Here is a 13,626-nt window from a genome sequence, read left to right as displayed (position 1 = left end):
ACTCGTTACAAAAAATATATATATATATATATATATATATATATATATATATATATATATATATATATATGTAGCGTTGCTACAATAATTACGATCGATCAATTTCGGCAATTTATGCCGAACATCGATTTTTACATATTCCGTCTCTACCTCATTCGTAGAGACATTAGATATTACAAGATACACCGCGGAGCTGCGAACATGCATTCAAGCATTTTCATTTTGTATACTTTCCTTTTACTGCGTTAATTACGTTGGTTGAATAAAACATTTGTTTAACATTATTAGTTGGTTTGAATAATTTATTTATTATATTTAATTATAACCCTTAATCGCTAAATATATATTAGACTGTGCCAAATGAAATCGATTTTTTTTTCGGTCCCATACGAAAATTAGGTTTTGTCATACAAAAAAAAAATCGTATTGAAATTTCAGCTCAATGTGTCCATTTTTCAGTTAGCGCTCGCGTAACTAAGAATTTTCCGAAAAAAAATTTTTTTGTCTCAACTTAATGTTCTATAACTTATTACATATAACTGTTTAAAAAATGTCCAAGGTGCCATTTTGTAGGGAATGAAATTCTCTACAAAAGTATCTTTTAATCGAATGAAAAAAATCAACCACTTTTTTACTGCAGTCATTTGAACCTTATTTTTTTTGAAGAATTTACATATATATTCATTATAAAACGATGTTACTATGAATGAAACCCATTGAATTAAATTTTTCTAGGAACCTTTATGATCTAAAAAAAAAGTTTTCATACTTGAAGTGATAAAACTAACATTAAACTATTGGTATTAACGATTTTTCTAATAATACTTTTCTTTCGTTTCGACGTATTTTGCATTTAATCTTTCTATTAATTTTTGTCTGCATTAGAATATCGTTCATAATTGTGATTTTGAGATTCTCACACCGTTTATCAAAAATTATTACTTTATTGATAAAAATATACATTGTTTATGATAATACAATACCCATAAAAATTCAATTAAAGGAAAAAGTAATCTTCGAGTGTGCAAAAAATTTTCTTTCAATTCTGTTACTAGTTTTTACCAATATCAAAAGAGTTCATACTGTCGTTACATTTTCTTTGTCATCCTCAATAATATTTTCGGTATATTATTTAAAAAAATAAAATTCATTTTTTTATACTCACGCTAATGTTTTAATCTAAAACGTCTGAAATATATTATCGAGTTTATCGATTACTTTGGCCCCAAGAATGTTCGACATTTAGTTGTTATTTTTACACATTTACACATTTTTGAAAATTCATTCTATGATTGTTTTGTTTTAATAAATTGATGATAAAAAACTATGACTCGGAAATTGCAGCAGCGTTCCGTAAAATACTGACTTGTCACTGATGTAAAGATTGATTTAAAAGTGACATTCATATTACGTATAACCGTGACTTTGCTATCCGTCCGACATCAATGTCAAAAAAAAGACATAATGTTATCCAAAAAATGTTACCTTTAAGAGCTCAGAAAAATGTTATCGTTTTGATAACTTTATGTTGAGGTCATTTAAAAAAAATCTGAAAGTTAGCAAAATGATAACTATTTATGGATGTCTCTAGAACATCAAAAAAATAACTGTCTTATGAGACTATTATAACCCCAACTTTCGTCAGCTAATGTCATTGTAACCTATAAGTAACAATGATTATAAACATTATTTATTGATTCTGCTCTAAAGTAATTACATATAATTAGTTATTATAAATACAATAGCAAAATGTCGAAAAGAAAAAATTTTGGTAAAGGTAAAAAAAAATAAACGAATACGTTGTTTTTTAAATAAATTACATCATTTCGAAAATTCATCTAATGATGAAAGTGAAATAGTAGAAAATAATTCATGGTTTGTGTGTAATAACATATCTTGTGATAAATCGGATGATGTTGATAATGAAAGAAATATTAATACAGACAGTAATATTGATGGCGAAAAACTTAATGAAAGTGAAATAAGTAATTACAGTTCTGACAGTGAAACTAGTGGCAATTCTAACTCACGTATATTATCGATCTGTAATCAATTAAAAAAAATGCTTTGGTAGCTATCAATGAAACAAGTTTATCATCGAATCTAGCTCAGTGGATGACTGTTTTGAATATATCACCTGAAGCAGCGAATAAACTCCTAAAAATATTAAAAACATCGAATCAAAAAGAAATCACTAATCTACCTCTTGATTTTCGGACCTTACTTAGTACACCGGAAACACCGATAGTAACTCGTGAAGTTGCTCCTCGTCAATATTTTCATTACGGGTTAGAAAATGCCTTGACTGATCAATTGAGAATTATTGATTATTATACTCTACCAGACTTGATTGTCATTAATATTAATATCGATGGGCTGCCGATTGCTAAAAGTTCGACGAGTCAACTTTATCCCATTCTTGCGCAAATTCATCCCAGAGTTTCTCAGCCATTTGTAATTGGGAGATATCATGAATATGAAAAACCCAAATTGTTGTCATTACGATCTCCGTAAACTGATTTCTTTAAGATCTCTAAAAAATTTTATCTTTCTGATGTCTAACCGATGAGCTTCTAAAGATATCCTCAGATGGCACGTAAGAAGCTTTTCTGATATCTTTCTGTTATCTTCGGGATAACTATTTCGGATGTCAGATCAGAAAAATGTTATCTTTAGGAGCTCTGAATGTCATCTTTCTGCTGGACGGGAAGTATCTGTACAGAAAAAATTTGGTATGCAATTTACCCGATTATATTTTTTTTTGTGTTCCTATTGAAACCCAAAGAGGATATTATTCACTAGACTCGAGATTCAAATAAATTCTCTTTATTATAATGATGATTATCATGATGATCTACAAATTTTCTATGGATTTTCTCACACACTGCCCTGATTAAAAGAAGCGATTCGAAACGATTTGCAATGTTAAATACCCGTAAGAAGGGTGATTCAAAAGTATTTAAAATTCTCAAAAGCATTAAAAAATATTAAAATTTTTTTTTTTCTAATTGTTTTAAATTGTTTCTTTTATAAGGGTGACAAGACTTGATTTTCTATAGACTTTTTATAGGAATTCTTCAAAAAATTCTTAGAAATTCTTGAACCTAATATTTTTTTTTTTTGAAGATTTAAGGTCAGTAAGTAAGTAAGAAAGTTAATCTGTATCATCTAGAATCTGGATATTCTAGATCTAGATCATCAATACATCTGCCCCATTGAGATCTGTGTGATAGACATCCACTCATTTGTCTATTTACTCATAATGTGTCATATCTGACTCCAAAATTAACCTATAATAATATTAGTTTCAAAATATTAATAAAAATATGTCTGCTGAATTGCATTTCGTGAAGAGAATTTATAGATCATCATAATAATCATCATCATAATAAAGAGAATTTATTTGGATCCCAAGTCTAGTGAATAATATCCTATTTGGGTTTCAATAGGAACACAAGAAAAAATACAATCAGGTAAATTGCATACCAAATTTTTTCTGTACCGATACTCTCCACGAAATGCGATTCAGCAGATATATTTTTATTAATATTTTTAAGCTAATAATACTATAGGTTAATTTCGAGTTTAACAAAATTAATTTATGAACAATATCAACACAATATAAACAGTGATAAAAATTCAATAATATTAAACTGAAAGTACAAAATCCAACTTCTCAATAACTTGAGAACGGGTGGTAGTAAAAAATATAAAAATGTTGTTCTAGAATCTGTATGGTTTCCCCTCGAAAGCTAATTGAAAGTCAGAAGTTGAAAAAATTTTTTTTTTATTATTTTTGTGATTTAAGTAAAAAATCCAAAAATAAAAGCATTTTCTTTTGAATTAAAATGAAAGTGAAGTAAAAAAAAATGACATTCGTCAATTATTAGATGTTTTCCACGAATTTGGACAAAAAAAAAATTTTTTCGTTAGAACCACTCCGTTTGATCAATTATTTATTTAAAAAACGACTGGGCTACCTCAAAATGTTAAGTAAAAAAATTTTTTTTTCATAAAGTACAAATTCTACTCCCATGCTAAGAAAAACAAAAAAAAAAGTTTTTTTTCAACCCACCCTAGTGTGTAATATACTATATTGAAACCCATAGACTTGTTGGAAGACGTGCAAAAATTTGGAAATTTTTTTTCGTCGGTTTTCTTAGGATTACTCCGGAACTGTGCATAATAAAAAAAAATTGAAGTCCAGATCTCAAAACTAAAAACTTGAGGCTATAATTTGCTTTGTTCATTTCCACTCTACGGCCATTTTTCACCGAATTACATCATGTTGAAAATCACCCAAAAATTTAGAATTTTTTTTATATCCCTTAATTTTTGTGACATATACAAGTGTGTATATATTAGTGTGTTTCATATTTAGGAATTACTTTTTTTTCTGTCCTACCTGAAAAACTAATAATTTATAGAAAAAAAAAAAATATATTTTCGTTAAAAAAAAAAATCTAAGTCAATTAGGGGCTTAGCGCATCGAAAAAGTCGTTTCTTATGTAAATAACATGGGAAAAAAAAGAGAGTGCGTGTAACATTCACACGCGATTGAAATAAAACTTCTTTGATATTGTACGAGATGGTGATTAAGTTAAAAATAAATACAGCATATGAGAATTTAAAAAACTATTTATTGACGATGGAACACTAATAGTAATATATACATTTATATTAACGTTGACCACTATACATTTTAAAACAATAATTTAATTACTATCATACTTCAAATATGATATGATTGGTTTATGATAACTGAAATGAGGAACATAAATTCTACTTTGCAAATTTTCTAAATTTTTTGAGAAAACTGCATCAATAGTCGTGCCATATCTTGTTGTTGATTGAACTGGAGAATTATTCATCGTTAAATTTAGTTTATCACCTAAGAAATTAATCAATGGTCGAGATTCTGAAATTGCAGTAGTTCGCTGTGTAAACAAACATGATGAAACATTGATTATAGTTGTTCTTTACATTTCTCCAAATAAAACTGTATCGAATATCACAAAATTTATTCATCAACGATTACTTCACTTCACTACTGAAGGTTCAAGTCTTTTAAATACTACTTACCATAAGATACCATTAATTCTTGCTGGAGATTTCAATGTTAATTTTCGTTCAGAAGAATCTCGGCCATTGATTGATTTCTTAAGTGATAAACTAAATTTAACGATGAATAAGTCTCCAGTTCATAATCAACAACAAGATATGGCACGACTATTGATGCAGTTTTCTCAAGAAATTTAAAAAATTAGCAGAGTAGAATTTATGTTTCTCATTTCAGTTATCATAAACCAATCATATCATATTTGAAGTATGATACACGGAAAGAAATTTTCTTTAAAAATGACCGTTAAATTCACTGTAATCGTGAGACATAATGCGGTGCTTTTATTTATTGCCATTTTTGAAATAAAAACTACGAAAAAATTTATTTATTTAGTGGTAGACTTCATAAAATTTACCAAAAACCGAATAAAATTTACAGTAGACTATGGTAAAATTTGTTGAAAAAAAGTTAAAAATTATCTGACTTACCGACAAATGATTGGGTCGTGCCATTCGTCCCACGATTACAGTGAAATTGACGGTAATTTTTAAAGTTAATTTTTTTCCGTGCAGTAAATAAATTGTTGTTTTAAAATGTATAGTGGTCGACGTTAATATAAATGTATATATTTCTAGTGTTAGATCGTCAATAAATGGTTTTTTAAATTCTCATATGATATATTTATTTTTAACTTGATCGCCATCTCGTACAATATCAAAGAAATTTTACTTCAATCGCGTGTGAATGTTATACGCACTCTCTTTTTTTTATTATTATTTAATTTAATATTTTTTATTATTTATTTTTTTTTTTCAAAAACATTTGATTGATTTGTTTATAAACTATTTATTGACAAAATCAAAAATATTTAAAAACCGGATGGTACAGAAACGTGACGCCATATTACCGTAACGGACTTCCGTTGCATTGTCATCCAGTTACCTCCTAACCGCGCGTAAAGAAATTTTACTTCAAAAATTTTTTTAGATTGGAATTTTTTACCTCAACAATGGCTCATTGTACGGATAAGCCCAGCAAACATTTTGTAGGAAGTTTGACGCTTTACAAAAAACGTCTCTTATCATTTTGTGATAAATCCATCTGTTCAAAAGTTACGGGACCTTGAAGTCGAGTTAGAGAAAATTTTGAGATTTTTTTACTTTTCCGGCGAAACTATCAAACTCATCACAAAATATTGTAGAGTCTTTATTGTAGACAATTTTATTTTCTACAAATTATCTCTGATAAATTTTTTTCAGATTCCGCATGATTTTCAAGTTATTTCGACTTTAATATCAAGCTCCTAAAAAAATAGTGTTCTATGATCGATTTTAAGAGCTTGGCTTTAAAATAGAAATTACTAGAAAACAATGCAGAATTTCCTTCAAATGTATGAAATATATTTTTAGGAAATAAAACTGTCTACAAAAAAAATTCTATGATATTTAATGATGAGCCTGATAGTTTCGCCGGAAAAGTCAAAAGATCTGGAAATTTACTCTAACTCGACTTCGAGGTTCAATAACTTTTGAAGAGATGGATTTATTAAAAAATGTTAAGAGCCGTTTTTCGTAGAGAATTAAATTCCCTACGAAAATAAATGCTAGGTTTATTCGTACAATGAGCCATTTCTGACGTAAAAAATTCCAAACTAAAAATGTTTTTTCCCGTAATATTCAAATGGGAAATCGAATTTTTGAATGCGCTAAGCCCCTAATTGGCTTAGAATTTTTTTAAAGCCGGAATATTTTTTTTTTCTATAAATTATTAGTTTTTCAGGTCGAACAGAAAAAAAATATTGCCTAAATATGAAACACTCTAATATATATATTTCTAATTACGACAATTATTTATCTAAAAATTCTATTTGTTGATATTGTTAAAAACTTAATAAATACTTTATACGCTGTTAAAATGTCTACATTTTTTATTAGACCAATTTCATTTCGCTAGATTCATTTTTAATTTTCGCGCCTATTTTTATACTCGATGTTCAACATCGATGTGTCGATGTGTTTTGTGGAACATCGGAAGTTTGATGTTGAAAGATTTAAACAATCGATGTAACGATATCGATGTATTTTTTCAATATTGCCCATCCCTAGCGCGAACCAACTGAGGCCTTGAATCACTCAGCTCCAGAAGGCCTTATGTACCTAAAGACCGGAACATTTTTAGTGGAACGAAAATAAAAAAACAAAATGAAAAATAAAAAATCTACTGAATTTAGATTTATGAATCATTTCCCATAGGTGCTGGTATGTCAACCGAAAATGGCAGCCATCCCCAATTACCCCTACAGTCACCGTTAAGCAGTCAAATGACATTAATTTTTTTTATTTTCGATGCGTGAAACACGTTACGATCTTCAGATATATAAGAGCTCCCAAGTCTTGGTAGTTTTTAAGATCCACATAAACGATATAAATATTTATTTATAGCCACTTAAGCTTGAAATTGGCAGTAATTTGACAATTAAGATTGACGAATTTTGCTGCCTAAATTTGCCGAGACTTTGATAGCAAAAGCTGGAAAAAAAAATCGGTCTATCAGTTGACCCTGCGGGCCAGCCCCAAAACTTCTCTCCGTTTTCGAGCTCCTTGAGCTCGAAAACATTGTTGTGAATACATTTTCGAGCCCTTTGAGCTCGAAAATACTTTTGTATGCCTTTGTTTTCGAAAAATAACGTTTTTTACCATTTTTTCTACAACGATATCTCTCGAACATGACATATCTGTTGCACATGACTGCAGCTATAAGAATCTATCAGATTTTTTAAGCAGGGTAATTTTTAAAGTTTATTTTTTTCTGTGCACCTTTGGTTAATTGGGCGATAAAGAAAATTGTGAAATTTTACATTACTGTAGGATTACGATAGATTTCTAGTGACAATGTTAAAAATGCCATTTTAAAATAATAACTGAACAATTCATGTAATTAAATAATTATTTATGCGCATATTAAGTTACTTTTCATGCATTTGTTTCCTTATTTAAATTGTTTTCGACCTCGAATTTTTTATCCAGTATATCCGTAGCTAAAATTTCCAATTTTCGCATGTCTGCTAACTTCAGGATCCGGTTTTTTCTATTTATTTCTTTGTAGTATTCATCCATATTCGACTTGCAGAATTTAACTCAGACCAGCTTTTAATGCAACTTATTTATACGTTATTTATAATCTTCTTACTTAGTACTTTCGAAACTATTTATGAGCAGAGAAAGGAAAGTGTAAAAATACTCGAAAAATTAAAAAAAAAAAAAATAGTTTGGAAATAGACTAGTATCCTAGTATTGCGCCAAGACCGGCTCCGATGTCAATATTTTTTTTCCTGCAAGGGTACTTTTAAATACTTCCGTAAACTTTAAATCCTCCCAATTGTTAAACATTAAATCCTTTTAAAAAGTTCCAAGTCATCAGTGATTCAATAATTTGGGAATATTTGAAATTATTCAATTATCTAAATACTTCACAATAATTTTTTATCATTAAATAATAGTCGAATTTTCTGATTGTTGAAAGATTTGGGGTTATTCGTAAATATTCAATTTTTTTAAATATTCTTAAATACTTCTTAATAACTTAATAATAATTGAATTACTTATATAGAGGTTTAGAAGAATTTTAAAATATTATAATTTTCAAATACTTTCAAATTTTTTGTAATCACTAAATAATCGTGAAATTTCGATTCATGGAGTGATTTAGAATGATTCGAGAGTACTCTAATTTCTTGAATGCTTCCAAATACTTTTCAATCATTGAAAAATTTTTTAGTCGCTTTGAATAGTTTTTAATTTTTATTAAGAATTTAGAAAGATTAAAAAACATTAAAATTTTTTCAAAATCTTTTCTAATCTCTTCTCTTAATCACGGATAGTGGCCATATTTTTTGAAACTGAAATTCCCAAACTTTTCCAAGTATTGCAGTGAAATAATTAAAAAATTCCCTGACCATATGCAGTAATATTAAATCATTGAAAATATTTATTTCATTCAAAATGAAATGGTAGAAGGCACTTTAATAAATAATTAATCATTGCACGGAAAAAAATAATATGTGAAAATGGCAGAAATAGGAATTTAAAAATGACATGGATAGATTTTGTTAGATTTACAAAGAAAAACTGTTAAATTTACAGATATAATATGTGAAATTAACATAACTATACTATCTCAGATTTACAGATAAAAACTGTCAAATTTATAAAAATAATCTGTAATAAGTTGATTATCAAGTTATATAAAATTTACAAACCAAATTTCTATAGTTTGCAGATTTGAAAAATTAATTTACGTGAATATACCTAATTTTTTTAGTTAAAACTTCAATTTTTAGAATATTTTTTTGTGTATTGTTTACATTTTACGAAATGCAAAATTCTTACTCATAAATAATAATTTTAATTGTTATTCTAATATAAATTTCACATTTTTTTTTTAAGTGAATTTTGCATTTTTTAAATGTAATTTTTACATAGAAAAACTGTCGAATTAACAGTTTCAGATTTACAGTTTTCACAATGTGAAATTAACATTTTTAACTTTGTAAAATTGACATTTTTGGGTTGACAGCAGTAAATCTGTAAATTTGACCGTTATTCCTGTAATTTTGACAGAGTCGTTTTTTCCGTGTGTCGTTAAACAAACTTATTATTTTATTGTTTGTCAATGTTCATACGTTCTTTTATTTATTAAATCAATAATTTTGTATTTTTGACTTTAAATCTGTTTTTATATAACTTACTCTATAATAAAATATAAATAAATTTTTCATTTTCACTAGAATAAATTTCATAAATAAGAATGTATTATAGAATATTAATAAAAAATTAATGAAATACGCGAATAATGAATATAGTGAAAACTTATCAGTTCGATACTTATGTATACTTTTAATGTTTTTGGTTTTTTAACTTGTCAATATGTATGTTAATAGCTCGAAGATCCGGACGATTCGTTTCTACTAAGACTTTTTTTTTAACAGTTTTTTTAAATCTAACTGTTTTATTTTTTCGCTATTGGAATCAATTTCTACTAATTTTTTTTCAAGATGGTATTACAATCACATTCGCGCCGTGCCACTTTTTGAACAGTTTTGACAGAAAAAAAATTTGTCGGATTTTTTCAGTCAAAAAAAAAAAAGAAAGTAAAAATTTTTCCAGTTTTGTGACGAAATTCTCTGACTTTTCCCTGATTTTTCCAGTATATTTATAGTTCCCTGACATTTCCAGGTTTTCCAAAAATGTGACCACCATGATTACAGATTATCCAAGCGAAATTTAAATATTTTTTTTTCAATATATACTATGAACGAGCTTAATTTCGTCTCAAAATTTTGACATTAGAAAAATAATTTTTTTCAATAAAGAAAAATGAACCACGATTAAAAATAAAAGTACCTTTCTTCGTGAAAAACTGCATGCTCACCACAACATCTGTTTACTCTGGGTCTTATTATGGAAGTGGCTCTGTCAGCCTCGACCTTCCTTGGTGTGCAAACAAGAAGAGCCTTTGAGTCCGCGCAGTATTCACTAGGCGTAAAGTTTGTGTTGCTTCCGGCGTTAAGAATCGCATGACCTATGTCGAATATGATGCAATGCGAAATACTACTGCAAGAAACTAATGTTAAAATACGGTCTTTGGCACATACAGGTTTTTGTGCTTCTTGAACTATCCACTCAGGTGGCAATGTTGATAAAATTTTTTGTTTCGATGGTGAATATATAGTTGGAATCCACGCTGTGGCACTTTTTACACAAGTAAATTCTGAATCAGAATCATTCAGTATTGTCAACTCTTCGCCATGCTTACAGCACTTAAGCACAACTATCGACGATGTAGACGTAAAACCAGACAAACCGAGGATAATAAGGATTAACAAAAACATCAACAATGCTAACGCCATTTTTTTTACTGACAACACAAAATCGTATTCTTTACCCCGTTTCAATGCAATGTTCCTATATTTAGAAAACTAAAGTTTAAACTCTGGTTATTCATTTAGTAAACTATGAAATAATATAACATTATTTAATTTTACAAATTGCTATTATTATTATCACATATACATTATTAGGTATTTATTTTAAACGTATAAAATTAGTTCTTCTATTACAAAGACAGAATAATTAAAAAAAGGCGAGATTACACACACTTTACGACAGTTAGAGAGTTACTGAACTGTACTGAACTAACGGTAGTAACGATCATAAGATAGAAAGCCACGAGGATCAAAGCAGCGTGGTTGAAGTAACTGCGTGCGCACATCCACTCTACATCTCAACAGCCCCTCTTCTTAATCCATCCAGCTTCTTCGTTACTTTTATATTTTGTTCAACTAAACTATCTTTAACATTGTACGTTACTATTACCCCTACTCAAAAATTCCTGAACGGAATATTCTACTATAGTACATATAGAATTTCAGGCATATATTAATATTATCAATTTTTTTAGCAGTACGAAATATTATTTAGTAATTTTTTTTCTAAACTCTTCCGAGCTTAAATATAAAATTGAGAAAAATGTAATTAATAAAATACATGGAAAAAATTCAAATAGAAATGAATTAATATTACTGTCGTAAATGAAAAAAAAAAGCAATTCAGCATCGAAATGGAAGTCGATTTCTTATTATTTATTTATTTATTTTCAAGTCTTAAAATAAGATTGAATTGAAAAGATATTTTTTTTGACATTTTTTTTTATATATTTTGAGGTCAAAAACTTTTAAAGACATAAAAAATGAAACGAAATTAGTTATAAGTTCTTGAATTGAAATTTTAAGGTTTAAAAAATGCAATCAAGTGCAAACACGTCAATAAACTTCATTAAAGTAGTCCTACAAATTTAGGAAAATTTAGGAGAACAAATGCAACAACTAATTTAAATAAATAAATAGCTAGATAATTTTTGTATGAGAAAAGGCTCTTATAAAAGTATAGTCGTAAAAATACACAATCGTTTGATAAGCTACAACATAAAATTAACAAGACTATTATGTATTACTCGAAAGTTATTGAACGCTAAAGAAAAAAAAAATCTGTAAATCGGTTGACCCTGTGGGCCAGCCCAGGTACTTTCCGCTAATTTCGAGCTCAAAAAGCTCGAAAACGTTGTTTTCAATATTTTTAACTTGACAATGATTACCTTGAAGTTTCCAAACTTGAAAACGATACGTTTCATATTGAACTTGAAAAATTCAAGACATCGAAAATACTTAATAAACAAGCGTTCTTAAAATTTTTACTCACGATTATATTAAAAAAATCAATGTAATCAGGCAAAAATCAATGTCAGTGAACATAAGGATTTCTATGAGTTTCGACTAATATTAAAGCATCAACCCAAGCCGGAGCTACCAGAGTTGAACAAAGAAGCCATCCTTGTCTCAGCACGGGGGAACCTACACAGAAAAAAAGGATATCTTGGCGCAAGAAGTTTTTTCTTGCCACAAGAATATTTTTTGCAATTTTGAATGAAAACGAAAATTTTCTTGGTTCAAGAACAAAATTTTCTTAAATTTAGTCATCTTGGCATAAGATTTTTTTTTATTCAACCGATATAAAATATATTTCTTGAAGTAAGAAATATTTTCTTAAAGTGAGAAAAATAAATATTTTGCCCCGATATATAATCAATTGTCCGAAAAGTAAAATATTCTTTCTTGAAGAATAATTTATTTTTAATCGAGATGATTTGTGACTTGAGTCAAGAATTAAAAGTACTCGACTCAATGGTAAGAAATATCTTGGCTTAAGCATTTGTTGTGTTGCGGCAAGTAAGCGTAGACGTTTGAACCAATAGCAACTGCGCTCACGGCTCAACGCAAAAATTCTCGTGGGAAAGCTAACTGTACTATACCAAAGTGACGGTAGTGTAGATATACTCTACATTGTACAGTGTGCTTACTGGATATCGGTAAAGTGAACGATTGTTCAGGAAATGGTCGGGTAGCATAACTGGTAAAGCTCTCGCGTGATGCCGAATCAGTCTGGGTTTGATTCCTACCATAAGCAAACAATTTATTTTTCTCAATTTGTTCATAAGCCATTTAATCGAGAGAGTTTATTCCTTATGCTCTCTACTGCTGTATTGTAATATTCTGAATATACGCATACACTTTCCTGCTTGACAACACTTAATATTTATATCAGGTTAAATTCACTGAAAAATATAGGTCAATTTATTTTTTTAAGTAGAGTTATTTATTTTCTTGAATCGAGACTACGTTTTTTTAAGTCAAGAAAAAAAATCATTAATGGGAGAATTTTATGTTTTCCGTTAAGTAAGTATTTGCATGATTCAAGAAAAGTTATTTTATTAAGTTAAGATTATAATTTATTTAAATCAAAATTAAAATTTTCTCATTCCAGTAAACCGTTGTCTTGAGTCGATAATGTAGTTTTCTCAAACTGAGAGTAAAAGTTCTTCTGTCACGCAAAAAAAGTTCTTGGTTTGAGATGTTGATATATATTGTGACAATTTACTATACTCACCAACCAAGATAGAAAAGTATCTTGTTTTGAGAGTTTTTTTTACTTGATTGAAATCAAAATAAA

The 13,626-nt window shown here is 28.3% G+C and overlaps 1 protein-coding gene across 1 annotated transcript in view; it reads right to left on the bottom strand.

Annotated features, from left to right (window-relative positions):
* The window catches only part of LOC103579059 (probable G-protein coupled receptor Mth-like 1), a 214,261-nt gene extending 202,927 nt beyond the window's left edge, over positions 1–11,334 (bottom strand). The window contains exon 1 of the mRNA XM_014445134.2: positions 10,465–11,334. Coding sequence (XP_014300620.1) covers positions 10,465–10,970 — 506 coding nt within the window. The 5' untranslated portion in view covers positions 10,971–11,334. The remainder of the gene's footprint in view (positions 1–10,464) is intronic.
* Positions 11,335–13,626: the final 2,292 nt, after the last annotated feature.

The sequence above is a fragment of the Microplitis demolitor genome, chromosome 5 (assembly GCF_026212275.2).
Source record: "Microplitis demolitor isolate Queensland-Clemson2020A chromosome 5, iyMicDemo2.1a, whole genome shotgun sequence".
Taxonomy (NCBI): domain Eukaryota; kingdom Metazoa; phylum Arthropoda; class Insecta; order Hymenoptera; family Braconidae; genus Microplitis; species Microplitis demolitor.
Note: the sequence above shows the minus strand (reverse complement) of the source record. Positions and strands in the feature narration are given on the sequence as shown.